The sequence below is a fragment of the Meleagris gallopavo genome, chromosome 1, assembly GCF_000146605.3.
Source record: "Meleagris gallopavo isolate NT-WF06-2002-E0010 breed Aviagen turkey brand Nicholas breeding stock chromosome 1, Turkey_5.1, whole genome shotgun sequence".
Classification (NCBI taxonomy): Eukaryota; Metazoa; Chordata; class Aves; order Galliformes; family Phasianidae; genus Meleagris; species Meleagris gallopavo.
This window is the reverse complement of record NC_015011.2, coordinates 75,434,512-75,462,508: the sequence shown is the minus strand read 5'-3', so window position 1 is coordinate 75,462,508 and position 27,997 is coordinate 75,434,512. Positions and strand designations below refer to the sequence as shown.

The 27,997-nt window shown below is 47.7% G+C and overlaps 3 protein-coding genes and 1 non-coding gene across 5 annotated transcripts; all 4 read right to left on the bottom strand.

Moving 5' to 3' along the window:
• Positions 1 to 3: 3 nt before the first annotated feature.
• On the bottom strand, positions 4 to 20,508 carry PTPN6 (protein tyrosine phosphatase non-receptor type 6). The gene is made up of 16 exons (XM_010717807.3): positions 20,355 to 20,508; positions 20,117 to 20,215; positions 8,697 to 8,819; positions 8,184 to 8,378; positions 5,431 to 5,653; positions 4,656 to 4,772; positions 4,392 to 4,505; positions 3,913 to 4,009; positions 3,420 to 3,499; positions 3,183 to 3,332; positions 2,947 to 3,078; positions 2,545 to 2,699; positions 2,163 to 2,230; positions 1,636 to 1,787; positions 830 to 927; positions 4 to 707 (listed from the first exon to the last, which is right to left on the bottom strand). The coding sequence occupies exons 2-16, from the start codon at positions 20,128 to 20,130 to the stop codon at positions 605 to 607; spliced, it is 1,821 nt and encodes a 606-aa protein (XP_010716109.1). The 5' UTR covers positions 20,131 to 20,215; positions 20,355 to 20,508; the 3' UTR covers positions 4 to 604.
• A 1,467-nt stretch (positions 20,509 to 21,975) lies between these two features.
• Positions 21,976 to 23,037, bottom strand: C1H12orf57 (chromosome 1 C12orf57 homolog). 2 transcript variants are annotated; one of them, XM_010717801.3, is made up of 3 exons: positions 22,895 to 23,037; positions 22,403 to 22,579; positions 21,976 to 22,323 (listed from the first exon to the last, which is right to left on the bottom strand). In XM_010717801.3, exons 2-3 carry the CDS (start codon positions 22,524 to 22,526, stop codon positions 22,175 to 22,177), a joined length of 273 nt encoding a protein of 90 aa, XP_010716103.1. In that variant the 5' UTR covers positions 22,527 to 22,579; positions 22,895 to 23,037; the 3' UTR covers positions 21,976 to 22,174. The 2 variants fall into 2 exon arrangements, with proteins under 2 accessions (XP_010716103.1, XP_003202727.1); XM_003202679.4 differs by lacking the exon at positions 22,895 to 23,037 and adding an exon at positions 22,649 to 22,771.
• Positions 22,792 to 22,851, bottom strand: LOC116216230. The gene has a single exon (XR_004158684.1). It is a non-coding gene; the product is annotated as a U7 small nuclear RNA (small nuclear RNA).
• A 372-nt stretch (positions 23,038 to 23,409) lies between the features above and the next one.
• LOC100548938 (atrophin-1-like) lies at positions 23,410 to 27,991 on the bottom strand. The gene is made up of 6 exons (XM_010717789.2): positions 27,596 to 27,991; positions 27,298 to 27,520; positions 26,501 to 27,218; positions 25,334 to 25,477; positions 24,890 to 25,070; positions 23,410 to 24,378 (listed from the first exon to the last, which is right to left on the bottom strand). The coding sequence occupies exons 1-6, from the start codon at positions 27,973 to 27,975 to the stop codon at positions 24,345 to 24,347; spliced, it is 1,680 nt and encodes a 559-aa protein (XP_010716091.1). The 5' UTR covers positions 27,976 to 27,991; the 3' UTR covers positions 23,410 to 24,344.
• Between the last annotated feature and the right edge of the window lie 6 nt (positions 27,992 to 27,997).

Sequence of the window (27,997 nt, the reverse complement as noted above, 5' to 3'; positions counted from 1 at the left end):
GGGTCAGCATTCAAACAAGTACACCTTTATTTACAAACAGAAGATAAAATGACCGTCACACCAAAGTCTGGCATATTTACATCATTCAATTGTAGGATGGAAAAGAAAAGATTATTGTGTAGAGGGACAGGAGAGAGAAAAGGGGAAGTTTCCTGTTGAACTACAGAGGAGCTAAGCTGAAACAGGCCAGAAATGCCAGATTTTAAAAGATGATTTCTCAGGGAATGCTAAACAGGCTAAACTCAAAGGGGCAGATAGAGATGTATTTCCTGTAAAGCTCTTCCTTAACTCCTCAAAAAGAGGAACTGCTGAAGCAGCAGTGAGTTTGAGTGCCAGTGCACGAGGATCAAGGGAAAGAAGAGGTGATTTTTCCTGTTAATGATGAAGGGCAGTGGGAGTTGTCACAGGCATGTACAGGCAAGGGATGCTGAAGTCGGTCAGCTAGCTAGAAAGCAGCCTGGTTCAGAGTTCTGAAAGATGGCATGGAAGGAATGGGGAAGGTCTACTGTCCAAGAGACAGAAATGTGAGACTGGGCAGCATGGATGTGAGCTCCCATCGTGCACTCCATGTTGAAACTCCCTTGGGGCTACCTGCAATCTGTGCTTATTTTTTCTTCAGCGAGCTTTTCAGTTTCTTCTCCGAGGACATCTGTTTCCGTACCTTCTCTTCCTTTTTACCCAAATTTTCATAAATTGTCTCTTTCTGCCTGCAAGACCAGGAAGAAACAGGAAAAAGTGAGCAGAAGGAAAAGCCTAGCCAAGCCAGCAGGTAGAAAGAGCACTACCAGAAGCAAGCATAGATTAACCTCAGGCTTACGCCAGCACTTACTTGGAGGATTTTCGTGAGACCTTGGCATGCAAATTCTTCACTGCAGGTGGGTAGGCAATGTTCCCATACTCTGACTCACTTTGCTTGCTTTTCTGAGACTACAGGAGAGAAAACTCAAGCTGAGAAGAATGGGGTCTGGGAGAAGCATGAGAGGAGGCATAGTGGAAGAATTGGGGCTGTTTAATCATGCAGGTATCATGCTAGGATCTCAGTAGAGGGTGGTGGATTGTTAAGTTCACATGCACTGCCCACAGGTGGCGCAGAGGTGAGCAGCAGGAAAATGCGTGCATCCTTGTACAGAAGGGACTAGAGGGGCAACAAATTTCTGGAGGCACCAACAAACCTCACTGTCATGTGCTGGCTAAACAGTATGAAACAGCAGCAGGTAGTAAATGTCAGAGGCTAGAAAGAGAAAGCATGCTAGTATCAGCAAGTAAGAGAAAACCCTTTTCACAGAGGTTTGGGAGACAACTACAAAACCAGGATGGGGAAGACAAAAGTAGAGAGCAAAATCTTTGCTTGTCTTAGATTCAGCTTGTAACTAAACCACCCTTAGGGAAGTTATATAGAATGTAGTTGAAATAGTTGCATTAAAACTGCTGTTTAGTGGTTCAGAGTGGTACGTGAGCTGCTGCTATTGTCACCTGAATTTTAAAGGATTGGGGAGAAGTCTCAAATCTTGATTCATCGTCATAGTCTATGTAGGTTCCAAAGCTAGCTTAACATTTAGGAAATAGAGCACCTGGGCTTAGGGCTAACACTACACACGGCCTCAATTCCAAAGATAGGAAAGCCCATTTTCTCACCTGGATAACCTCCAGCTTTTTCTTTGTTGTCTCTATGAACTGGCAGATGGCCATGTAGATGAACTTGTACTGGGCTTCTGTCTGCACCATCCCTGAGCGTTGGGCCCTCACCATCTGGATGGTCTTCTGGATGTCAATGTCACAGTCTAGCCCTATCAAGGGGTACCAGAAAAGCTTTGGATGTATTTGCTGACCCCCCTCTCCCACTTCTCTGCCAAAAACTGTCACAGTGGAATTCATTCAAGAAGTTCTCACCTCCCTTCACCCCTACCCCTGCAAGGACCTCCCATCCCTTTTTCCTGCTCAGGATCTTCCAAGCCTGGCCCTGGAGGAAGAGCTCGGGCTCAGGAAAGGTGAAAGCCACAGTAAATGGGTACAGTTCAGAGAATCAGCAGCCGCCGTAGACCAAGGATAGCACAACTTTATCATGGCTGTGGCAGGCTCTCCTCCACTGAGACCTTCTGCTGCTGGCATTAAGCCTTACTGCGTGGGCCAGATTACTTCAAGACACAATGAGGTCCTCTTACCCTTGGTGGAGATTGTTTCCACTATCATATCAATGACGATGATAGTCCCAGTGCGGCCAATCCCAGCACTGCAGGGAGAGGACAAGCAGAGATCAGAGCTGCCTGTACAGTTATACCTACATCCACCCAGCCACCATTATCCTGAAACAATATGCAGCTGCTTCTGGGGAAGGATGCAGCACTTGTAGCAGCTGTTCATCACTGCCACAAAATAATCAAGGATTCAACGGGCAGTAGAGTTTGGTTTGGGGACATCAAAAAGGAATAAGAATTGTCAATGGGTTCAAGTCCTAAAAAACAGCTAGTGCAGCAGGACAAAGACTTTACACCTTGACCTGTGAAAGAGATGGAGAATGATTTAAACCTCAGCCTTTGTACCAACCTGCAATGCACCAGAATAGGCCCCGCATCTGGAATGCTCTCCTGCTTCTGGTTTATTTGATCGAGGAAACTCAGCACTCCTCCTGGCTCACTGGGGACACCATGGTCAGGCCAGCTCAGGTACTGGTACTGCCAGATCTCACGCACAGCCTCACTCTGACAATAAAAACATCTTACTGGTAAAACTGCAGCCCAGTATTATCCCTGGCCACTGTCCTGGGGAGAGCTGGGTCTTAAGCCAAAGGCTTAAAAGCTCTCCTTGAGCGCTCGTTGGTGATTTCACCAGTGGTCCAAGCCCAAAATGGAACAATGCAACCACAGCACCCAGTAGTTCCCAGCCTTAAACATACAGTGACTGCTAGACCCACGGGCTCCAGAACAGTCCCAAACCAAGCACACTCACATCATTTATTGGACACACACAGAGATGCCGGAGTTTGTATTCCAATGCGTCATGCTCCCCAACATTCTCCACAAGGTAGGGACCATATTCTTTTGTGCTGCCTGCCTCTGGCCAGTAGGGCACACATTTATTCTGTGTGGAGAAGAGGTAAAGTGGAGACAGGCAGAAGGCAGGAGAGAGAAAGAAAACAGCTATGACTGAAGGGGAAAAAGGGCAGTTTCAAGACACCTTCTTACCCGTCCTTTTTCTACTTCCCGTGTGGTCATAACAATAATGTGTGTATTCTCCTGCCACACCATTTGCCAGAAATCATTGACAGTGGTATCCAGACAACCCTGGCTGGCGATGTAGGTCTTAGGGCACTCATCCGGACTGATCAGATTGTTCTGTGGAAAGGGAAAGATCAGGGATACGGCAGGAACTGGCAGTCCCTCTCCCACTTAGGGCATACAGCCATCTTTCAAAAATCTCACCTTTACATAGTTGGCATTGATATAGTCAGATCCAGGGATATTTGGGTCCCTTCCTTGGAGGATGACTCTAGAGTGATCAACTAGGTGTGCAGTCAAGAATAAACAGAGCAATGAGACACACTGTGCCCAGCCACACAAACCTCCCTCACTGACTCTTGCCACCTTATTCATATTACTCAGTGTACACAGCATGCCCCACATTTTCACCACTTCTTCTCCGGGGTGAGAGCAATTTTAGTGTGTGCTTCCAGTTCCTGCTTCCCATGACAGACCATCCCATAACCTAGTCTAATGCTTTCCTCCCTGCTTCCCTCCTTCAAGAGCATGAAAAGGCTGTGACCTTTTATCAGCTTTTAAATCTTCTATGCTCCAGACTTTTTAATCCAATCTGGAGGACAGAACAGGCTGAGGCAGGGCCAGAGGTAACTTGGACACCTCTTCCTTGCCTGTCTCCATCTTTTTGCTCTTTTTACAGCGGAGGAGATAGACTCACAAGGCAAGATGTTCTTGTATCGATTCTTGCTCTTGTTCTCAGGTCTCTGGCCCTCATGACGGTCAAATAGTTGTTTGGCTTCCTGTTTTTGCAGGCTCTGAAACCAGAAAAAAGTTACAGCAAGATCACAATAACATAGTAGGTGGTCAGAGGAACAGTGGTAACTCTAGGGATACGTGGGCATGCTTGTCGAGGAGTAGAAATGTAAAAAGTTAACCTAGCCTTGAAAAGTCCAAGGTTCATGCTCTTATTGTTTTAGCAACTAGTTCTATCCATGAAAAAGTACATTTCTATCTCACTGGGCTCACTTAAAAATAATGCTTACTCCTGAGATCTAAACATAGACATTTCAGAGACAAATTGACATTAATTTACAAGATTGCCTGAAAAATTTCCAAAAAGAAATCAGGGATGGATAATTAAATGGTGCACAGGAACTCCCCAAAAAGCCAGAGTAATATCCCCCCACTGTTTCTTACATCAAATTCCTCCCAGAATCCAGCCTTTGATGTTTCCTCAGATAAACTCTTCTTATTCAGTTCATGCACTCTATTCTCAATGTCAGCAGCATTCACCCTTGTAGCATAGTAGGGCTGGGGATGGGAAAATACAACAGGTTGGCATGAGAGAGAGATGCTACTGGAGATCAAAGTCTCCTTTGTGGAAAACAAGGAGTGACAGAACGCACACAAACAGTGAATCCCTCAGAACGATCCTTGAGAAATAGAAGAAACAGAATTTACCTGCTTCAGGTATACAAAAGAGCCAGACACCTCTTCAATCCCAGTCTTCTTGAAATGCTCCACAAGATCAGCCAAGCTGTCAAACTTTTCAGTACCTCCCACTGTATAACGTCCATTCTAAATGGAGAAAGAACATGTTACATCCCATAACATTCCTGCAAGCAAATCTGATAATGCTCAGGAAAAAAGAGGAATATGAGGTTCGATGTCGTAGGAACCACTTTGTGCCATCTAGAAAAAAGTCATCAAATGGTAGCTTGACAGTACCGAGTTCATGGTGAGCTGACTCCTTAGTGGATGGAAGCCTGGAGGAAATATTGCCTTCAATTCTCATTTAAGGCCTATTGCTTTCCGTCCTTGAAATCTCCCTCCATTTCTTGTATAGCTTCATATGAAAGAGAGAGTACTTGTTATAGAGAGGTGCAACATCCTCCAGAATAAGTCTGAAGACCTTGCCGATACCTCCACCTCTGCCAAGAGCTTTTAAGTCTTTTGATAAACTCATCATTAGATTGTGAATCCTCCTATCTCTTTCACTCGACTCTCTTTGCTGGAGTTCTCAGTCACACCTCATCCTGCTTCCTTCCATGTCTGAGCGCCCAGCACTGCCAATGGTCACCCTGTCCTACATGAGGACATAAGGAACCTGCAAGGTGACAGCACTTTGATCCAAATTCATAAATACTGGTCATCAAGATGACAGGGCTCTTGAAGAGATAGCAGAAATAGGTAGAAACATCTACTCCCTCCTCCTTTTGCTCTCCCACCTGCTCACCTCACACATGATTTTGATGTGGGTGACTTTGAGACGGGCCCCAGAGGCACTGGTTGCTCCAGCTGGTGGAGCATCAGACCCAGGTTTAGGTTGATCAGTCAGGACAGACAAGACAAAATCCCCAGGTTTGCTGAGGCTCTCCCGCACCAAGAAGGTCCATGGGGTGGCCTTGGCTTGGAGAAGTGATTCAGCTGCAGCACCTGACAGATGCCCATGGTACCACCTGAAAAAAATAAGAGAAGATCAGAAGAGGTGGAGATGCAAGTAAGTGGATGACATTGAGCTGATAAGTGCCAGACAGCCTGGGGAAGGAGAGAAAGGGGGGATGAAAAAAGATGAGGGGAGAAATAGAGGAAGGAGGAAAGGAGGGATACCAATGGAGAAGCAAGATCTTGGGAAAAGTATGTGACACAGCAATTAGACAGCTGCCAAGAAAAGGAAAGGGCAAGGGATGAGTGGAGCTAAAAGGGACCAAGGAGCAAAAAGTACAGTGGGAAAGCACCAAGTGTGTTATATACGAAAGCACGGTAAGCAATGCTTATTGGCTTTCGGATCAGTTCAGGTAGGAAATCTGTGGGTTTCAGTATCTCTAAGCATTATTGGGATTCTAGCCTTACTGCTACAGGATGCTTTGGAAATTCAAACACTAAAGAAAACAGAATGAAGCCCCCAGTGAGAAACAATCCCATCAGATTTAGCAGCACTCAGATGGCTTTGCTGAGTTCAGACTTGTTAAAGAACTAATCTAGGGAAAGATCCTTTTCTTGGAACTCTAGTAACAACCCTGTTTTCTGAAACTCAGCTGTCTTTTCAGTCAAAGGATAATTTCCATTCTATGAAAACATCACAGTGCAGCAATCAGACTAGCCATAGGGACCATTCCAGAAGGTGCTGGGGGCATTACTGAGCCGATAAGTAGGGAAACACATGCAAATTGTAGTAAATTGAGATGCTGTGAGATGTTCTGAATCATCTCACTCCATCCAGTACCACTTTGCTTGTGTAGGCTCTGCTGGATCTGGACATACCTGAGCCCAGAGGCCACCACAGCCCCGGTGCCTCTGTGCTGGGTGCTCCCCACTTAGGTATCAGAGAGCAGATTTGGGCCCTCTCAAGCAAGGATGGGACTGGCTCAAAAAGGCCCATCTGTCTCTGGGACAGCCACATCTGCAGCTGAAGCCATGTGCTGGGCTGTGTGTTTGGGGGCTTTGTCATACCAGCACGGCTTTTTTTTGCAGCTCTGTCCCGTTCCACAGAGTGCCCAGCAACTGCAGCCACCGCCATTTTGGCCATCTCCCCGGTGAGCAGCATTTCAAAAGCAGGTAGTTCTTGCATCAGGCTGACTTGCAATGCCTCTTCCTGCTCTGCTCACTTCAGGTAATGCAATAAGCACCAGATATGCTCCACACATCACTGCACACATTGCAGTAAAGGCCAGGCAGATGCTGAGTGTGGGTAGATCCATAGCAGCAGGTTTGCTGCCGATTGAGTAATTAATGATGGAGGTCTGGGGCAGCAGTGGTATTAATGATGGACTTTGAATTGCTACAGCTCCTCTGCTATCCCCAAGAACTAAAATCTAGTGCAGGATTCCATTCCATAGTAACAGAAACAGACAGGGCATTCATTCACCCCTGCTCTTCTCAGCACAACACAGTCCTCTACACATCATCTAAGAATACTTTTGAGATGTCACAGACAGTTACCATCCTCAGCTAGTTAGGGTGTTTTAATTTCTACTGATCTTCACCCCATTCTCTGCAAGAAGTAGCTGGGGACTTCTATTGCATGGCAGTTATTAATTTCTGAACCTCTTCCCAAATAAGTGTCCAGTCAACATTTGCCCTGGGGAACAGCTGATTGCCCTCTTGATCAAGGGGTCTGCAGGCCAATACTCCACAGGTAGGAAGGAGTTAATGTGTCCTGTTCCCCCCTTCCCTCCCCCAGCACAGCCCAGCTCTTCAAACCCACGTGATGGAAAATCACTTGGGGAGAGAGTAAGAGGAGCTTTCGTAAGAGCAGGGGGGAGAAGTTTCCAACCGCAGGAGGAAGGGAGGAAGCAGTAGGGCCACAGCCCAACGGCCTTGAATGGAGCGGACAGTCAGGACACAGGGGCAACACGGGGTGTACCCAGTTGCTTCTCACCCAGCATTGCAGTTCCCTGTCCCCAGGTGCATGAGAAGGACCTGTCTGCTCCCCATGAAGCAGTCTGTACTCACCCCAGAGCACGGCATGACACCCCCCAAGCTGTGTCAGCAAGCCTGAAGGCTCGATGCAAGGGCAAAACCACCTGATTTGATTTAGGAACTTTGTGTCGCAGAGGTATGCAAAGTGAGGACAGGAAGGAGACTCAGCAGGCTGGGAATAGCAGGTGAATGTGGGCCCCACTCAGCTACGAGTCAGTTAGGCCCAAAAGAGCAGGTCTGGGGAAGGCTGAGGGCTCCCACACACCAAGTCACCCCCACATACCACTGCGGATACATAACTAACACCACAACCCCTGCTTTTTATGAACAGTATATAAATCACGAAGGCAACAAGAAACCAAAAGTATAAATAGATCCCCATCAAGTCTGCTCTCATGTCAAGTTACATCCAGCTATTGCTGAGGATGGTATCCCTGTGGAAACACAGGAGGATGCGGGAACCAGGAGACGCATTTTGCAAGGTTCTCTCTAGAGGTGTGGGCCAGGTAGAGAGAAGAGCATGAAACATGTCATCACAGACATACCAATGCTTGGTTTTCTCCATACCTCTCTGTAGTGGGATCAGAACAGTTGAGCGGATATCGCAAGTCAATGATGGTTCCATCTTTGTCTTGCAGTGAGCCCTGCTGCTGCGTGTAGTACTCCACCAGTTCTGAAAGTGTGGCAAACTTCTCTCCTCCATATAGGTCATAGAAATCCCCAGTATTCTGGATACGGATGTGGGTTACCTGATCACCAACCCTGAGGGATGAGGCACAGAATAGTCTGGTGAGGCAGCTGAATAAAAACCAGAAAATTTGGAGCCACCCACTTGCATCACCTCCTACCATGGAACTGCAGCAAACCATCCCAGTGGAAGGACATGACTGGAAAAAGAAGCTCCTGATGAAAGTTAAGGGAGTGTCTAAAAGTTACTGGGTAGCTCAGGTCCTTTTACAGCTTGGAAAGAAGTCAGAGGAATAAGGACAGGTTGAAGGAGAGACTGTAGGACAAACGAAGATCTAAGCATTTTGCATATGTGACCTTGGAAAAACAGCAGTTGAAGTCCAAGTTACCTACCTAACAGAAAGGGAAAAATCCCCTTGATTCTTTCGACTGGGTCTGGCTAGGAAGCTCCCATGGACACCTCGTCCCTTCAGTAAGGCTTCAGCTTCCAGCCCACTCAGGTCACGATGAAACCACCTAGAAAAGGAGATGAAAACAGAAACAAGTAAACAAAAAATGCCAGGCACCACTATTGTACAGTGAAGAGTGGCTTCCAGTCATCTTATTCCTTAGGGATATCCACGCAGGCAACAGCCAGCAATAGCATGAATACCCTTTGTAACCACTACCTTCCCAAGCCCATGAAGGATTTCAGTTGAGTTACAGCTACCACTGTGATCCCCTCCGAGCTGTCCTATTTTGCTGGTTCCCCTGCCTACACACACACATACACACACTTGTCAGACCCTCTTACCTCACCATTGTGAAGGGAAAAAAGAAGGGGAGGTCAAGTGGCTATCACCAAAGCAACTCAAAAAATACAGAGGAAAAGTCTCTTTGCACTGGTGAGAAAAGGGAAGTCGGAGATCAGCAGTGGAGCAACTAAGTTGTTTCTGCTTCTCTTGGGAGCTGGCCATGTATCTCTCCTGAAGTCTACTGTTAGTCCATTCAATGCCTCTCCATCACTCTGTTTCTGAGTATGTGCCTTGATCTCCTGGCCCTCTGTGCTGTAGAGCACAGGCAGGAGCAACCTGGTGTGCAGCTGAGCACACGCGGCTCCAGGAACAGGAAGTACTCTGAACCATCAGCTCCTCAGCCCCAAGCTGCTTTGCACACACTTCTGCTTCTCCTTTTGTGTCTTTCCTCCCCAGCCCCCTTGTTATTCTCGGGCTCTTGGTTTTTGTTTTTTTTTTTCACATCAGGTTTGACTCTGTTAGTGCTTCTTGGGACCCAGCTGTGGTCACAAATTTCAGTTCTGCAAGACCTCTGTTCCCCTTCTTTCTCATGAGGTCAATAAGAAATACAAGTGCTCTCCACTCCAAAGTCCTTGCAGTGGTACTAAAGTGACCACAGCTGCCTAGGGTCATCCACACATCTGCAAGGGTAAAACAGGCAGCACATGCTGCTGGTACGCATTCAGCAATAAAGCACCCTACATGTTATGACCACCAGACATGCATCCAGCTCTGTGGGGCTGCTCTCAGCCGTGTAGATGAAACCTCCATGACCCCACTAGGCAGGTAAATATCCTGTGTGCACTAAGCAGCCACAGAGGGAATCTGAGTAAAGCCAGATCTGCAGATTTTAAGAGGCATAGGCTAGCACTCTAAGCAGAGCACTCTTATCTTGGACACAGCCTACCTGGAGGGTACAACTAGAATAAGCTCAAAAAGGCTGGGAGACAGATGTTGGAGCACCCAGGACACCAGGCAGAGGGCAGAACCATCAGCTACAGCCTATGGTGGACCCACACAGCACCAGTACAGCTTGGTCTAGGACCTTCAAGATCCCAGTACAGTATACTGAGGTCAAAGTTGTAAATCCATACATCCAGATTAAAAGAAAGAAAACTATTTCCACTTCTCTACAGCTGAAGCACATTACTATCCTTTTTCATAGCACATTTTAAAGTCTGCAGTTATCATGAAAGAATGGGAGCAAAGTAAAAGCCACAGAAGGCAATCCAGCTAGTGACGGAGCATGACTCTTTCTTCTTACCATCTCAGCTACCACAGACAGTAGCTGAGATGTGTGTTGTTTTAGAAGGAAAAAAAAATGAGATTTACTCATTTCAAGTAGCAGCAGTTGCAGACTTCCCTACGTACCACAAATCTTACAAAGAACCGAACAGGCTGCTCACAATGGCCAAGACATACAGAAACTAACACCAAAGGGAAGTACAGAAGACACGAATGGAGAAACTAAACTTCATTGCTAGAAAGACAGATCAGGCACCAAAAACAGCTTCCTTTGAAATACTTCCAGTTTCACACAGATAATAAGCTGGGATGTGGTAAGCTGCAGGAATCCAGCTGTACTGACTTAAAACTGATATTAAAATAAGAAAACTTTAAAGGCACAGAGACCCAATGAAACAAATTTTACACAAAGAACATATTATACCTAAATAAGCTCAGAACCACACAGTCATTTGTTTACTCCCTGCTCCCAGTGGGGTGAGGGAGAAAATTGGAAAGAAAAAAAAAATAATAGAACTTGTGGGTTGAGATAAAAACTATTCACTAAAACAGAAAGAGGAAAAAAAGGATAATGGTTCTGATAATAACAATATATACATACAAAACAAGTGATGCACAAGCAACCTCACTACCTGCCAACCGATGCTCAGCCAGTCCCCAGGCAGCTTCTGTCTGGCCATTTCCCTACTGCTTTCAATTTTTTTCACATGAAGTCATATAGTATGGAATATCCCTTTGGCCAGTTTAGGTCAGCTGTCCTGGTCCTGTTCCCTCCCAGATCCTCGTGCCCCCTCAGCTCCCCTTGCAGGCAGGACAGTATAAGAAGCTGAGAAGCTGAAATGTCTTTGGCTCTTTGAGGAACTGCTCAGCACCAACTAAAACACTGGGATGTTATCAACAGTGTTTTTCTCCTAAAACCAAAACACAGCATTATACCAGACGCTATGAAGGGAAAATCAATTCTGGATGGTTTCACACAGTGGCACAGAACCTGGGTATTTTCCAGTCATTCGGTGGGTGCTTCCACGATTATAAGCACATTGCACTTGCAGGTCTGTGGGAGTTTAATACAGTGAATCTGCCAGGCCTCCCCTTACTTATATTTCAGCCATTGTCCTGCATACCAAAGAGGTTTTATCTCTTTGTCTTGTTTAATTCTAACACCTTTCATATTCATGGATAACCTGTGCAATAGCACCCATGGTCAAGTCAACCCCTTGATCCCAAGTCCATCTATATAATGCATCTCTTCCTTGATGGCCTGATATATCATCAGCCTACAGAGCTAGAAATAATTCACCCTTATGTTGCAGTCAAGATCTACCTAAGCCACTTCAGTCCTAGAGACCTGATCCATCTGCTGGTTGTTTTGATGTTCATCAGTGGCACAGTTCTTGGGTATGTGGGCATCTAAGTGACGTTCCTTTACAGTCATGTTCTCTACTCAAGCAGCAATATCTTTCCATAATGCATGGGCCCAGATGAGTTTGCCACTGCCCTATCAGTTCTGCTTCCACTGTTGCAAACACTCCCATAGTGCATCTGCCATCACCCAGGAGTCAGTGCAGAGATATAGTGTTGGCCACTTCTTTCTTCAGTAATATTTAAAGCTAGTTGAATGGTCTTCACTTCTGCAAATTGCCTCAAGTCACCTTCAGTAGCTTCTGCAACTCATCATGTAGGACTCCATACAGCAGCTTTCTACACTGTCCCACAGGACAGCTTTCTACACTGTCCCATAGGACCCATCAGTGAACAAGGCATATTGCTTTTCACTCTCAGGTAGTTTACTACTTATCAAATTATAGAATATCTCAAGTTAGAAAGGACCCATAAGGATCATGGAGTCCAACTCCTGACTCCACAAAAGACCACATGTCTGAAAGCATTGTCCAGATGCTTCTTGAACTCCAGCAAACTCAGGACTGTGACCACTTCCCTGGGGAGCCTGTTTTGGGGCCCAACCACCCTCCAGTGAAGAACCTTTCCTAATAGCCATACAGAACCTTTTGCAGTTTCATGCCATTCCCTCATGTTCTATCACTTGTCATCAGAGAGAGGAGTTCCTCATGACGAGCTGTAGGCCACGATGAGGTCTCCCCTCAGTCTCCTGTTCTTTTGGCTGAAGCAACCCAGGGACTTCAGCCACTCTTCATGTATCTTCCCCTCTAGACCCTCCACCATCTTTGTAAGCCTTCCTTTGAACACACTCTAATAGTTTCATATCCTTTTTTTACTGTGACACCCAAAACTGAACACAATGATCTAAGTGAGGCAGTATCAGTGCAGTGTAGAGTAGGAAAATAATTTCTCTTGACCAGCAAGCAAAGCTATGCTTGATTCACCCCAGGATACAATTAGCCTTCCTGGATGCCTGGGCACACTGTTGAATCATATAGTTGGTCAACTTGTTGTTGACCAAAATCCTCAGATTTCTTTCATCTGGGCTGCTCTTCAACATCTCATCCCCCAGTCTGTATGTATAGCTGGAATTAGCCCTTTCCAGGTGCAGAATCTGGTGTTTGCTCTTGCTAAAGTTCATGTGGTTGGTGATTGCCCAGTCCTCTAATTTGTCTAAATCTCTTTGCAAAGCTTCTCCATGGAGTCAGCTGCTCCTCCCAATTAAGTATGATTAACAAACTTGCTCAAAACACCTTCTAGTCCTACATTCAAGTAATTTTTGAAAATATTAAAGAGAACTGACCCTGGGGAACCCCACTAGTGACCAGCCACCAGCCTGATGTAACCCTATTTACTACAACCTTTTGGGCCCAACTCATCAGCCAGTTGCTCACCCATCACGTTATGTTTTTGTCTAGCCATATGGCGGACATTTTGTCCAGAAGGATACTGTGAGAAACAGTATGAAAAGGGATCCCTCTGTCCCTCCAGAAATACAGATGGGTTCTGCCCCTTTATAACTTGATGTCATTACTCTGTGCACCGGTGTCCATTAGAGCCCTTACACTCCTGTAGTTCTAATGTGCTAGGCTGTCAAATCCACACAGTCCAGTAAAACTGATTGCCCCTTTCCTCCACCTGGCTGGAGGCAGGACACCTCTGATTCTGATTACTGTATTCATTACTCAGTTCTCATGTATGAGAAGGTTCACTGTCAACGTCAGAAATAAGATCAGACCATCTGTCTATCTAGGAACATTTTGCTATTTGGAAACTGGAGCGGCCATTTTTCTGGAAGAACCCTTTTTTTAAATTGTTCTTCCTTGCAACTCACATATCCATGCCTACAGGGTCAAAGTGGGTTTTCCATCCCACTTCCTCATATCTTATCCATGGTCACACAGTAAAACCACAGGGTGACAATGTGGTGTCACTATATTCTCTCACTCGAACACAGGAACACTGACTTCTAATAGCTGAGATACTGGTTTGTATAGGTTGGGGAGAAAACTTATACTTTTTCTTTGAGCCACTGAACCAGCTTTTCTACAGCTGACACGTGTGTAGGGAGACAGATTTTCCTCATATTGTTGAAGTAGGCTAGACACTTCATCTGCTGTTGTTTTTTTGTTATTTTTCCAGGTCATTGCTGCTAGGGTGGTGGCATATGATGGTGGTGTACTCCATACAAATCTCTGCCAAATAGATTGAGGGCACCTCATATCATCTGGATCATGGGATAACTGATTACCATCCAAGTAAATATTACGCATAATCTCCAGCACAGCTAATTCCATCAGGCACTGGATACCTTTCTCCATGGTGGTCCATTTGCCTAGGTAACACAGCAGATCTTCCTTGAAAGGATATTGTCAATGGTTTACAGGCTGATTCAGCCCAGCTCCATGACTAATGGGGTAGAGGGACCCATGGACCCACATCCTGGGAAAGGGGAAAAAGGGAGAAGGCAGGGAGACGGGCCTAAGAACAAAACAGTGGCAATAATCTGAGGAGGAAAGTTAATTTACTAGAAAAGATATCGGAATGCAAGATAACACAATATGATGCAGTATAATTGGAATGAAGCCAACAAATCAAATAAAAGGAGAGAGGGCGTCCAAAAGCCAAAGGTCTTCTTCTAAGGCTAAAGGCGAGATGACTACGGAGCACACACACTTCCAGGACAAGCAGAAAGGGAAAAAGAGGCGTCTCATGACCTGCGATCTTTCCCTCTGAACAGAAAATGGAAACACAAAGTCCTCCAGGGTATGTAGTTCTTCTCTTCTGAAACAGGTGTACTCGGAACTACTGATGATCCACAGAACTGGAGCATTACCTCTTTAACTCCCAGTGCGCTATGTTATGTTATGATATGAAATATGATAACAAAAATCATAAAACCATGACAGATATTCTTCCATACAGTGAAGGCCTGTGTCCCTTTTCCAATTGCTTTGTCAATGCCACTTTCCCAAGAAAAAGATCCCAGCTGCCTGGCTTCACTGCCCACTAAGTCCAGACTACTGGCCTCATTAGCCCAGCACCAGAGCAGTCAGGTGACAACATGCTTGCCTGGACAACGGCTGAAATTTTTTTGCATATCTTGCAGCTCACCCAAGGTTAGGGGTCAGATGTTATGCCTCCTTTATAAATTCTGTCTCTCTGTGCTCCTCCCATTCTCGTTATGGCCCTGCTTCATCTGGTTCATCTTCACCTCCTTCTGTCTTAGCAGGACAGCTGACTTTTTTTGCAGCCATTTTTAACTCCTGTGTATAGGGACAACTGATACTGCCACTGGTTGGTTCTGTGGATGAACTGCAGGGCCTGTTGCAAGAGTCTGGGGCAACCACAGGGCCTGTTGCAAGAGTTTGGGGCAACCACAGGGCCCATCATCAGAAGGGTTAGAGCAACCACAGGGTCCATCACAAAGACTGGAGCAATTGTAGGGCCTGTAATAGTGCTTGGAGCAACATCAGGGCCTGTTGTGGGAAGTGGAGCAGTCACAGGGTCTGTCACAGGAGTTGGAGAAGTTGCAGGGCCCATTCGTTGCACTGTCATCAGATTCAGAGGTATTCTTTTCCCCTCAAATGTTCTAAATAGTACTGACAAAGGCTCAGTAGGCATTCGCCAGGCCCCAGCACACTGCAGTGACTTGTGTCTCTCTAGAATTGCCAGGGCAACAGTACATTGGCAGGATGTACAGGATTCCGCAGTTATTCAGGGGTGAAGTTCCAAAAGACTGTGGGCCCCTATTGCCCTAGATATGTCCGTACCATCCCACACTCCCTGCCATTCATATATATCCTACCTCAGAACAGAATTCTGGGTGATATTCTTAAACAGTTGCTTAATCTTAAACAAAACCTAAAACACATTCACAAATCAATAGGAACATGCAGATTTGAACATCTCAGAGATATCCAGAATTCTCAAGAACTACTGTAACTAGTTTAGGGGAAGAAGAAAAAGTGAAAGAGAAAGTGAGGCAAAGGAAAAGATGGAAAGTATCCTCCCTTGTCTCCCCCATAGCCTACCTCCCAGAGGAGACAAAGCAAAGAGTGTAATTACTAATATTCTCCAATATATGGTTCCCCAGGCACAGAGATGATTGTAATGCTGAACACAAACACAAGATTAGTTTTCCAACCAGTAATTTTATCATATCATAAACCAAGATCACACAGTACAACAAAATGACAAACGTAATCCAACTCAGAGAGAGTAAACAACACAATGAGGAAAATAAATAGCAATATGGTGTTAAATAATATAGTTCCAAGAAAAGAAAGAGCTCTGAAATAATAAAAAAAAAATAGCAGAGTAACTACAACAACCACAACTCGTTTCAATATGCTCTGATCAAATCTGCTGTTAATCTGCTCTTTGAGCCTCATGTTGAGTGCCAAAAGGACTGCTGAGGTTTACATCGGCAGCTAACTAAGCACCACACAGCTATTCACCCGCACCCACCCCTCCCAGGGGGATAGGAGAGAGAATTGGGGGGGGTGGAAGAAAAAAAAAGTAGAACTCATTGGCTGAGATAAAAACTATAAAACTATTTACTAAAAGAAAAAAAAAGGAAGAGGAAGAAAGAACAGTAGTTATGATAATGATAAAATATATAGACAAAACAAGTGATGCACAAGCATATGCTCACCACTAGCCTACCAGCCCCTGAGCAGCACCTGCCTGCCCAGCCAACTCCCCACAGTTTTCAAGTTTTTTCACATGAAGTCATATGGAAGCATGTACCACAAAATTATAATTGAGACTCTAAAATACTATCATAATATAATTAACAGGTCAGAAGATTTCAGCAAAGAGACTAGTCTTATGGTATTGTTTGGCTTTAAGTACCACCAGATAGTAGAACCTCATCTTGCAAATTCCTCATGGAGAAAAGCCACAGCTAGCACTGGAACAAGATTAGAAGACAGGATAAACAAAGTAAGTAATTAAAAGGCACCTCCATCTGAACTGGTGTTAAAAAGGACACTGAGAATTTGGGCACAATCCAGCACTAGGCCACCAGGGCAATGAAGAGCTTGGGTTCACCACAGAAAATGAGAGCTAGGTTTGTTCAGTCTGGAGAAAAGTTGCTTGTTAAGGAATTTAATAGCAGTCTGAGACTATCTAAGAAGGGACTGGGGTGTTTAGAGGTGATTCTTCTCCACAGAACACAGCAAAAGGAAAAGAAATAAGAAATGTAGCTTGCAGCAAAGAAATTCAGATTATACACACAACAAGGGAGGTTCAGCAATTGCCTCAATATTCCCAGAGAGACTGGAGAAACTACTCCCGGAGATGTGCAAGAACTAACCTGAAAAAAGCCCTAAGCAACCTCAACTACCTCAACTATGGTGCTTTAGAGCTGTAAGCAGAGGGTTGGACTAGGCCATCTAGAGGTTGAAATGGCTGACAAAGGAACAGCAGAAGAAGCATTTATGCACAGAGGTTTTTTTCCTCTCTGTACTCCCTAAGTCTCTGTTTGCAGTTAGTTTAGTCAATTGTCAAATCCATAAGAAATTTAGCATCTTTTGTCAAGGAGTTTCACTGGTAAACTACCTCCTTTGGTTTGCTTATAACATGTTCCCTTGCACATTTTTAATAACACTTCATTGCTGTAGAAAGAAAAGTCAGTCATCATCTGATTGATATTTACTCCACCCACTCATCATTTTATAAACCTCTAAATTCTGTATCCTTCCTCACCTGTTTCCCAGGCTGAAGACTCCAACCTTATTTAGATGATCGCCATACAAAGCTATCCTACACCAAATCATCTCTGTTGTCCCTCTTTGAGGTGTGTCTAACTCTGTTGTATTGTTTTGGAGAAGAGGGCAAAGAGTGACACAGAAATGAACAGTGTTAAAGATGTTGGCGAGACACAGACAGAGACATGGTGATGATTTCTGCTATTTGCTCACCAAAACTGAACATTAAGCTAACGTGCACATGGACTGGTATACTTGTACACTGTCACAATCTCACTCCTGAGAGGTTACCATTAGCTCACAACTCTTTCATATGTAAATTCTGAGTTATTTTTCTCCACAAGAACACACTGTGCCTGACAAATGCGGGAGCCTTTTACAATGGCTTTGACACTGTCCCACACAAGATCCTTGTCTCTATATTGGAAATACATGGATTTGATGGAAGGACTACTCTCTGAATAAAGATTCACCTAGATGATCACATTCAAAGAGTTCTGGTCAATGGCACAATGTCCAGGTAGAGACAGGTGACAAATGGTATTCCTCAGAGGTTAGTACTGGGGCTAACACTATTAACATCTTTGTTGCTGATATGGACAGTGGGATTGAGTGCATGCTCAGCAACTTTGCCAACAGCACCAAGCTGTGAGATGCCGTCAACACATTGTAGGGAACAGGGGACCTCCAATGTATCACCATCCAGGGAGACCTTGGCAGGCTTAAAAGGGAGGCCTGTGAGAGTTCCATGAAGTTCAACAAGGCCAAGTGCACTCGAGTCCAAGCAATCCCAAGCACAAATACAGAACTGAGAATAGAACCGATCTTGGGAGTGCTGGTGGATGAAAATCTGGCACTTGCAGCCCAGTAAGCCAACCATACCCTGTGCTGTATCAAAAGAAAAATGGCCAGTAGAGAGGAGATGATTATTGTTCTCCTCTTCATGAGACTCCACTCTCATGAAACACCCTCTGCAGTACTGAGTTCAGCTCTGTGACCCGCAAGCACCAAAAGGACATTAACCTGCTGGAGTAGGTCCAGAGGAGGGCCACAAGGATGATCAGAGGACTGGTGAACCTCTCCTGGGAAGACAGTCTGAGAGATTTGGGATCTTTCAACCTGGAGAAGAGAAAGGTCTGGAACACCTTACAGTGGCCTTACAGTACCTAAAAAGGGACTACAGGAAAGAGAAAGAGGGACCTTTTATTGGGGTCTGTGGTAATAGGACCAGAGATTATGGTTTTAAACTAACATATAGTAGATTCAGGTTAGATGTTAGTAGGAATTCTTTACTCAGAGGGCACTGGAATATGTTGCCCAGAGAAGCTCTGGATGCCCTACTTCTGCAAGCATTCAAGGCCATGTTGGATAGGCCCTGGGCAACTGGAGCTAGTGGGTGGCAACCCTGCCCACAACAGAGAAGACTGGAACTAGATGATCTTTAAGATCCCTTCCAACCCAAACCATTTGATGATCCTAAGAATATCATTTTACATATGCCTATATTGAATTTCATCTCCTGATCAATTACCTGATCATCCATTATCATAAAGTCTTTCTGCAATTATTGAGCCAGCTTCCCATTTTCCTGAATAACTTTGTAAAAACAGTTAGTTTTCTCATCTCAATATTTAAGCTCTATTTATAGGTCTTTTGTAAATATACTGAACAGCACATAGTTCAGGCCAGACCCTTATCATGACACCAATGATACCTTCAACTTGCTATAAAAAGTGGATATCCCTACTTTCCTTTCCCTATTTTCTACAACCTATTCACTAAAGAAAAATGCCACCTTCTCTTTTATGTCATGGATTTGTCTTTCATGAGGCAATCTTGTCAAATCCTCTTTTGGAAAACCAGGTCTCTCTTGTCCACAAACTTGTTAAGTTGCTCAAAATCTGCAGGCTTTTTTACAACACAAGATTTGCCTTTACAAAAGCAGATGCTGACTCCTTTGATGTCACAGTCGTTGCCTTCTCTGCTACCTCTTGTCCAAATATCAACAGTAATGGTCTGTGCTTTCTTCACATTTGGAGGCTTTTATTTTGGATTCTTTTTGAAAATCAGCACTGCATTTGCTATTTCTAATTCTCAGCACTGAGACAGGCAGAATTGCAGTTCTTCCCAGAAGTACATAGCAGTGAAGGCCATCTGGTCCTAGGGAATGGGCATATGGACCATCATCCTATAACCTGCCAAGGCTAGATGCTCTGTCAGGTTGTGTGACCACCCGACAAGGAGGTTCTATTCAGACTGGTGCAAATTGCATTTCTTTACTCCATACCATTGCAGTCCTCAAAACAGAATGCCCATTTATACTGATGGTAAAGACTGCATGCCTTGCTCTTCCATAAAGAATTAAAACTGTAGCAATCACAAATTGCTAGGATTAAAAAGGTCAACCACCTTACAGCCCTCTGTACAAAAACATTTTGAAATGCTCCAGCTTCACAGCTTGCAGAATAATTGCAGTGGGCTGGGCATCACAAACTGTTCGTTCATTATCAAAGTGAGGAGGAGCAATGGTAACAGCAATAACAAAAACACTGAAACTCTAGTACTCCAGCACCTTGCTTAGGGTGTATTTTTCCCATATATGCCCAATTCCTACTGCCAGTATCTTTGTTTTCCCCCCCAGTTCTGTTTTCTTGCCTTAACTAACACACAGAGCACTCACCCACAGGATGGCATCAGGATCTTGACACACAGATCCCCACTGATGGGAGGTTAAACAGCAGCTGCTGGAGAAAGTACCACACCCCTAAACCAGGAGGTCCTACAAGAAGAAATAAAGCAGGATTGGAAGTAGCAGGGGTGGACTTGTGCTCTGCTGCCATGGCTGGGTGATCATGGCAGTCGGTGTCAAGGCTCAGGAAGGAGCAGCTGATGGGTTTGCCGTGCGTCCCATGACTCACCCGTCTGATGCACACAGGCAGGATCCTGACTGAGCTCTGTTTGTTTCTGGGCAGACTAAAGGTGGTAGCTCCAGGCTAGGCAAAAAGCAGGCCTCAGGCAGAGGGCTTGGTTTTCACCATTTGCAAAACACTTCCTGGGGTGTAGCTAATAAATAACTAGAGGGGTGGGGAAAGGCCAGGCTGGGAGAGGTAGGTAGAAACGGAAGGGATGGACTCCTCTTCCTATTTCCTATCCACTCTGCTCACACCCTCTCCAGCTACATTCCTACCTGGTTTGTAACCAAGGCACAGAAGGCAAAACCCAACACAGCTCTTGCAGCCCTAGCTTACTCTCCCAGCCTGTGGTGGCTGGGAGCCCTTCTTTGCTCTCAGCCCTTCCCAAAGACCCCAGCGCTTCCATGGGCAACAGGCACATGTACCAGAAGAGTAAAATTATACATTTGTATGCCTTTCTTCATAAGGTGAAAATAACAAAACTTCACACCAGGGAGAGCCCACTTCTCTCTCAGTCTCAAGAAATGCAGAATAGTTATACATCGTCTGCATCCAAAATGGGCAAGCACAGCCTGCTCTCTCTATGCCAGTCCTTGCTACATCGTGTTGCCACTTGTATCACGAAGTCTGACAAGTTTGACCACCCATTTAGACAGAAAACAAGAATACAGCCACAGAAGCTCATTGTAGGAGTGTATGGGAAAGTGTATGAATTAGCAGTACTGACTGTTGGTGACAGTGGTCTTAATTGCATTTACATTTACAGCATCTTAGAGACAATATTGTTTTCAGGAACATGTTGCCTAGTACATTACTAGTACTAGTTTCAAATAGCACATTTGTAAATACTTGTTCTTGCAAAGACATTTTGACAAATTGGAGGGCTGGGAAATCACAAACCAAGTAAAGCTCAACACGAGCAAATACTGTATTCTGCAGGGATGAAGCAACCTTGGATCTACATATAGATCAGAGGAAGAGAGGGTGGAGTACAGCCCCATTGGAAGGGATCTGGGAATTCTGGTTAACAGCAAATTGACTTTGAATCTCACAGAAGCATACAGCTCCTCATGAGGGGAGCAGAGGGGCAGGGCTGAGCTCTGCTGTCAGGTGGCAGCAACAGGACCAGAGGGAATGGCATGGAGCTGCATCATGGGAGTCACGTTGGGGGTTAGGAAAATGGTCTTCACCAGAAGGTGGTGAGGCCTTGTAACAGGCTGCCCACGGCCCCAACCTGCTGAAGCTCAGTGCTTGGATGTTATTCTCAGACATCGGGTTTGAATTGATTTAGGATAGGTTGCACGTGGAGCCAGGGGGTGGACTCAATGACCCTCGTGGGCCCCTTCCAACTAGGCATAATCTGATACTATTCTGTGATTCTAGATGAGGCTTAGCATCTCTTTAAGATGATTAAGAAAGAAAGGGACAGCTATAAAGTGTTGTGCTTTCATACTAAGACTTGCATCATCAAGTGCATTTTCTGCAGAACTTGGTACATGCCTTGTATGGTAAGCTCAGGTCTCACCACGTATGAGGCGGGCACTGCTCTGACTGCCCTGCATCAGGAAGAAGGACCTATACCTGCAGAGCAGCACCATTCATATTGTCTATTCATTAGCCAACGAGGGCCCTTTCAAGACGTATTTTATTCACAGCCAGAAACAGAAACATGCACAAAGAAGCCGGTTCGTCTCACGCCATTATCTTCCTTGTTTAACCACTCAGTTTCCCGGGGCTGGCTGAGCAGCAGCGCAGACAGCCCCAGCCGCGAGGGAAGGCTCCGACCGGAACCCCGGGGACCACCAGCACCAGCCCAGGCGGCGCCATCACGAGGCGGCCACGCCGCCAATGCCAGCCCCGTGCGGCGGCAGCGTCATGGGGGGCAGGAACAGAGCCTTCAGCTTTGCCGACATGCTGGCGATCTCCGGGTCCTGCGACTCGTAGGACTTGATCAGCCGGGCGAACTTTAGCACCCCTGCGAAGGGAGGGAGAGAGAGAAGGAAGACGGCGTTCTGCGGAACGAGCCCTGCCCTCCTACTGCCAGGACTGCCCACCTTCGCCGTCGCTACTGAAGCCGTAGGCCTTGATCACGTCCTGCTGGATCTGCGTGGCCACGGGCAGCAGGAACTGCAGCATCTTGCCCATGTCGTTACACGCGTTCTCCCGGGCCTCGTCCATGCGCTGCACGTTCTCAGGCGCCCCGAAGGCCTTGATCACCTCGGCCAGCACCACTGCGTTGATATAAACCCCTCACACACCGCACCACGACCACCCCGCAACCCACGCCCTCCACCGCTCACCTTTCGCCTGCTCCGCGCTAAGCGCCGGCTGCGGAGCTTGGGCGGAAGCCGCCATGGGGCCCCGCGCTGCCCCTCACAGCCAACCTCCCGCCTCCCCCGCTCACAGCGCAAGCGCCGCCCCGCCCTATCATTGCACCGCAGTGTAGGGCTTCCCGCGAAGCGGGAAACCTACTGGACAAATACTAAAAGAGCTGAAATCACTGACGGAAGCTGCCTCGCGCGGGGGCCCGCAAGGCGCAGACCTACCCCTACGTAAGGGCGAGTGGGCCGCTCGTTTCGGACCGCTGTTCGAGTGGCCCCACTGCTCTTCCAGGCACGCTCCCGCCCGCTCCGCGCTATTGGCGGCCGCCCTAGCCGCACAACATAGCACCGCCGCGCGGCTTTGGCCGTATGCAGATCAGCCGCTTCTTATTGGTGCCAATGCGCGCACGCCCCGCCCCTTAGGGAGGACGGGCTCGACTGGGCCTCGAGCGAAGGCTGCGATTGGCGGGAGGTGCAGTGCAGAGGGCGTATCCTCCAAATGCCCCGCCCACCGCGGGCCGCAGCGGCAGGCTGAGCCCCGTACCCAGCGGGGTGCCTCTGGGCGCCGAGCGAGAGAAATGAACACAACGGAGTCTGATTCTGGAAGGGTTTTTGTTTGCTTGTTTGCTTTTCTTTTTAAGAGCTTCATATATATATTTATATATATAAATTATTAGAATGTGTGGTGGGGAGTGCGTGGGGAACATGGTTGGGGCATTTTTCCATATCTGGGCCGTGGGTTGGTTTCCTTTTCCTTTTAATGGTTAAGTAAATATATATATGGGGACCGCTCGAGTTATACAACCGTGAGATCAGACACGCACGCGGGGGAAGGGGACACACGTTGCTACATCAAACTGCCACGTCTAATAGGATGTGCATGAGTCAAAGTACACCAATTGGGGGTTGAGGGCAGGGGTGCCGCTGGGGCAGGCCTGGCACTGGGACCAAGGGGCGCCTGCGGGCTGTGGCCATCCATGAGGTGTGAGGGAAGCATGGCTGCGCCCAGCAGTCCCAGCAGCGCTTGGTACCCAGCTGCCTGGAGCTGCCTTGGCAGCGGGCAGCAGTGCCATGTTTCAAAGGTCCGGGAACGCACTGCTTGCATCTGAAGGGAGGCTGGAGAATGAGAGGCTGCTCAGGTTCATCTGAATAAGTTCCGTGTTGCTTTTCGGCATCGCTAAGCAGTATCTTACACCTACAGTGCGGGGGAAGAGGAGGCATCTAGAAGAAAGGCTCCACTGGGTTTAGAGGTGCGTCGTGGCTGCAGCTCCTGCTCACAGAAGCAGGAAAGGCGGCATCGTGTATGTAAAGTCCTGTGAGTCCTTTCCTATTTAACACAGCTGCTCCCTCAAAACGAAGGATAGAGCTGCTGTAATCTTGAGTTCACACCAGTCTTTATCTTTTTGAGCTCTTTGTGATGCAGATTTTAATTCCTCCAGAGCTCTGCTGAAATCATGGACAGATCCTTTCAAGTCCATCATTGGTGTTAAAGTCCCTCCCTGTGTGCTCTCCTCCACGTTCTGCTCCCAGGATGCCATATCATAGCTCTGTCCCATCCTTTCTTGCAGTGTGCTGCAGGGTAGGATTGATACGTATCACTGCAGCTTCCCCTCCCCTGGGATTTGGTTGATTCACAGAAAGACATGGGGATGTCATGTTGACAGTTGGAATCAATTTAAAGGGGTTTATCACTTTCCTTCTTCAGGTGACTAGGATAAAGGAGATAAACAAGGTGAGTGTGAGAGGGAAGATATAGGGAGAAATTATTTAGCGTTGCGCAAATGCCAGTTGCTAGCCTAGTCCTGCATGGCAGTGCCAGCTTGGCACTGCAAATCCTTCATGTAAGAGGTGCTATCAAAACATAATATGCTGCATTTCTCATCCAACAAGCTTCTGAGAAAGCCTTGCCTTGACAAGGGCATCCAGCCCTTCGAATACTTGGCATTTTGGCAAAGGTATCAGTTATTCATCACTATACTGGCATGGGTGAAACGGGTTTTGATTGATTTCTTGCCAAGGACAGGAGCGGAAGCCCCACCACAGCCTCTGGCCAACAGCCCATAGCAGTACACTGCAGCAAGCAATCCCCAGTCCCAGCATGGGGTCAGTCTGGAGCCACACACATATAGGGAAACACATCTCCAACCCCACTGCTTACACACTGCCTCTTTCCCAGTGTTTCTGCTATGCTCAGTCCAAGTGTGAGTTTGGTGCACGTACCTGTAGTAATCCTCTTGGGTGGGGAGTGGCACTCCATGCAGAGGGTGGTGAGCATGGAGCCACTGCTGCTGCTCCAGAGCCAGGCGCTGCAACTCGGCCGACTGCGCATGCATGGCCTGTAGCTGGTGTGCTGCCGACATGGGGGCAGAGAGAGACCCCGGCAGGTCTCTGTAGGGAGCAGCTGCACCAATAGACAAATGAAAGAATGAACAAGTTAATGTCACAGCTTCATCCTTGCCCGTGCTTCTACAGACCAGTCAAGGCTCTATGGCACATAATCTTCCAGTCTTGCTAACATGCATTGTGCTACACGCAACCCACACCATGCCAGAGCTCTGCCTCATAGATCTCCACCAATCTTGTGATCCCCCCATGGCTGCCCTGCCCCACAGTGCTCTGCTGATGCCCTCTGAAGGGGTAAAGCAGGTCTGAGAGCACTCTTACCAAAGAGCTGGTGGCGCAGCACTTCGTTCTCATGGAGAGGGTGAGGGAGCAGAGGGTTGGGGATGGTGCCAGCTGGGTATGGGATCCGAGTGAGGTGCGATCCCGAGGCAAGGGGGTCGATCAGAGGGTGGACAGAGGCTGAGGCTGGGAAGAAAAGATGTCAAAAGGTAGTTGTCTCGTGCTTGGTAAGTCACAAAGGGAAGAGCACAGGACACAACAGCAAAACAAGTATGGAGCAAGTCGCTTTGCATTAGGGCTGGAATGATTTCAAGGCATGCAATGCAGTATCATTGCCTTTGAGCATTACTCCTTTTGCCTGCATTGAATTTCATGTGAAGAAGTGTGGACCATATTCTGTGCCCATACTCTTCAGAGTTGGTTCTGCAAGGGCCTGCTCTACCATCTAGCCTGTACCAGAAGTGAGATGCTGTTTTATATGAAAACTGTTTTTTCCAGTACTTTGGAGCCACTGCCAGGTCATTCACTTGTACCCAATGCCACCTCTGAACAGCTGTAGATGATTAGTGTGGGTATCTACACATCCTGCTGACCTTTTACAGTACCTCCGTAGGCACGGCAATTTCTTTCTATTATATGATAGTATGGGCTTTGCTTCCATGAGATTTTCATTAAGCTGCTTTTTACTTTGGTATCCTATGGAACAAAGAAATGGAAGGGGCCTCCATTCTGAAGGATGATTGCCTCCAGTTCCTTACCACTCTTCTATCCTATCCCATCCCAAGAGTGGCAGAAGCAAACTACAGATTAAACTACAGAGTCAACATTTCCCTGGCATTAAGGATGCTTTTGAGGCTGCTGTTATCAGAGCGCCCATGCTCTCAGGAGACCCTAGGGTGAGGAATGCAGCCCACAGCCCCAGAATGTGGTGGAGCCAGTGCTCACACGGCATTGCATTCTAAGAGGCCCAAACTAAAAGCTGTGGTGCAAACAGTTCTGCTCTCCACCAAGCAGCAAACTCACGTGGCTTTTGCAAAAGATGACAGTGTCTTTCATGGATGAGAGGTCCAACGACCGTGAGGGTGATCTGTTCTGGGTGAATAGGTGGGGCTGGGGCCCTCTAATCTTGCATCAGAAATATTTGGGCTTTCCCAGAGGCAGATGGACGGGATGCAGCAGGAGCAGAGCACTGCTCTGTGCAGTCCTTACCTGCGTGTATGGCATCCTGCTGGTGGAGGTGTAGGTGGGAGTGGATGTGGGAATGCTGATGGTGATGAGGCGTCACATTGAGCATCTGCAGCCGGGCCAGTGGGTCATTGCTGAGAGCAGCCACCCGCTCGGCGTGCTGGCGCTCGGCCGCCAGGCGCTCAGCATAAGACATGTCAGGACGCAGAGTGGGGCCAGCTGCCAGCGCCAGCCTCTCCCTCTCCAAGTGGCCCAGCCCAGGATGGAAGGGAAAGGCGGGATGGAGACCGGGGGCCGTCTGCAGGCTGAGCCCACCATGGCGTGGGAATGGATCCATGGCAGCAGCTGGCACGGCGTGGAGCTGCTCTAGCTCAGCCGGCTTGACTTCAAACCCAGGCTTGAGGCGTTCACGCAGGTCCCGGTCCCTCAGGTCTCTCTCACGGGCTTCCCTCTCCCTCAGCTCCCGCTCCCGTGTGGCTGGGTCGCTGCTGTAGATGGCTGGCACATTGTAGCCCAGCAGGCCTGGGTCGATGGCACCCAGCGGCACATAGAAAGGGTGGTTGCGGTTGCTGGGCGACATGACGTGGGGCCGGGCGTATTCACTGAGTGTGCGCAGGGCCGGGGTGTCAGGACCCAGGTAGGGGGGCACGGTTGCTACAGCGCTGCCCTGCTCAAAGGAAGGGCGGTGGGGGACGGGCCCCAGTGAGGAACACTCCACTGGCCGGCCCTCCTGGGCCATCTTCTGCAAGATAGCAAAGAAACAGCATCAGGATACTTGTGGCCCACCGCCAAGGTCAGCCTCCAGCATCCTCTGGACCTACCACGCTCCTCTCCAGCTCCCGCTCCTTCTCCCGCTCCCGTTCCTTCTCTCGCTCTCGTTCCCGCTCTCGTTCCTTCTCCTCCCGAGCCTTTTGCTCGGCCTCCCGCCGCACTTTCTCTACCAGGTCCGCCCTCTTCTTGGCCAGCTTGGAGCCATCAAGGGGCACGAAGTACAAATCTGTGCGGGAGCAGGAGTTGAAGCCACGGTCCAGGTGCTTGTTGAACCTGGAGGCGTCAAATGCAGCATGTCAGTGCAGGAGGAACGGGGACAGGACAGGGTAGGGATCTCCCTGCCCCTACCTGGCCGACTGGCTGGCGTGGCTTGGCACATCCACCACCTTGGGTGGTGGTGAGGGGCTGCGAGCAGGTGGCACAGGGCTCTCTGGGGGCTCATACTCCTCTGACGGCTCCTGCTTGATCTGGGCTGCGCTGAGTGGCAGCGGTGGTGCTGGAGTGGCTAAGCTCCCTGGCAGCGGTGGGGCAGGCGGGGTGGGTGAGGCAGCCTTGTAGCCACTGGCCACAGGGGAGGATGCTACCCGGTAGCCTGGGGGCGTTGCAGCCCGGAACGGGGCAGCTGAGGAAGCTGGGGGAGAGCTCGGCTTATAGGGAGCTGGGGGCTGGAAGGTGGGGACAGGGGAGGCTGCACATTTCCCATATGGGGCCACAGCTGAGGGAGGCATTGGAGGCGAGACGGTCTTGTAG

Coding starts and splice junctions, on each gene's coding strand:
- C1H12orf57 (XM_003202679.4), bottom strand. CDS start 22,703: ATGGCGGCTTCCGCCCAAGCTCCGCAGCCGGCGCTTAGCGCGGAGCAG. Junction 22,580..22,648: donor TAGCGCGGAGCAGGCGAAAG/GTGAGCGGTGGA, acceptor ATATCAACGCAG/TGGTGCTGGCCGAGGTGATC. Junction 22,324..22,402: donor CTTCAGTAGCGACGGCGAAG/GTGGGCAGTCCT, acceptor CTCCCTTCGCAG/GGGTGCTAAAGTTCGCCCGG.
- PTPN6 (XM_010717807.3), bottom strand. Junction 3,079..3,182: donor GGGAAGTAGAAAAAGGACGG/GTAAGAAGGTGT, acceptor TTCTCCACACAG/AATAAATGTGTGCCCTACTG. Junction 1,788..2,162: donor GGAAACAATCTCCACCAAGG/GTAAGAGGACCT, acceptor ACCCCTTGATAG/GGCTAGACTGTGACATTGAC.
- LOC100548938 (XM_010717789.2), bottom strand. CDS start 27,975: ATGCCTCCCTCAGCTGTGGCCCCATATGGGAAATGTGCAGCCTCCCCT. Junction 27,219..27,297: donor GGGAGCTGGAGAGGAGCGTG/GTAGGTCCAGAG, acceptor GCTATCTTGCAG/AAGATGGCCCAGGAGGGCCG. Junction 25,071..25,333: donor GCTGCGCCACCAGCTCTTTG/GTAAGAGTGCTC, acceptor CTATTGGTGCAG/CTGCTCCCTACAGAGACCTG.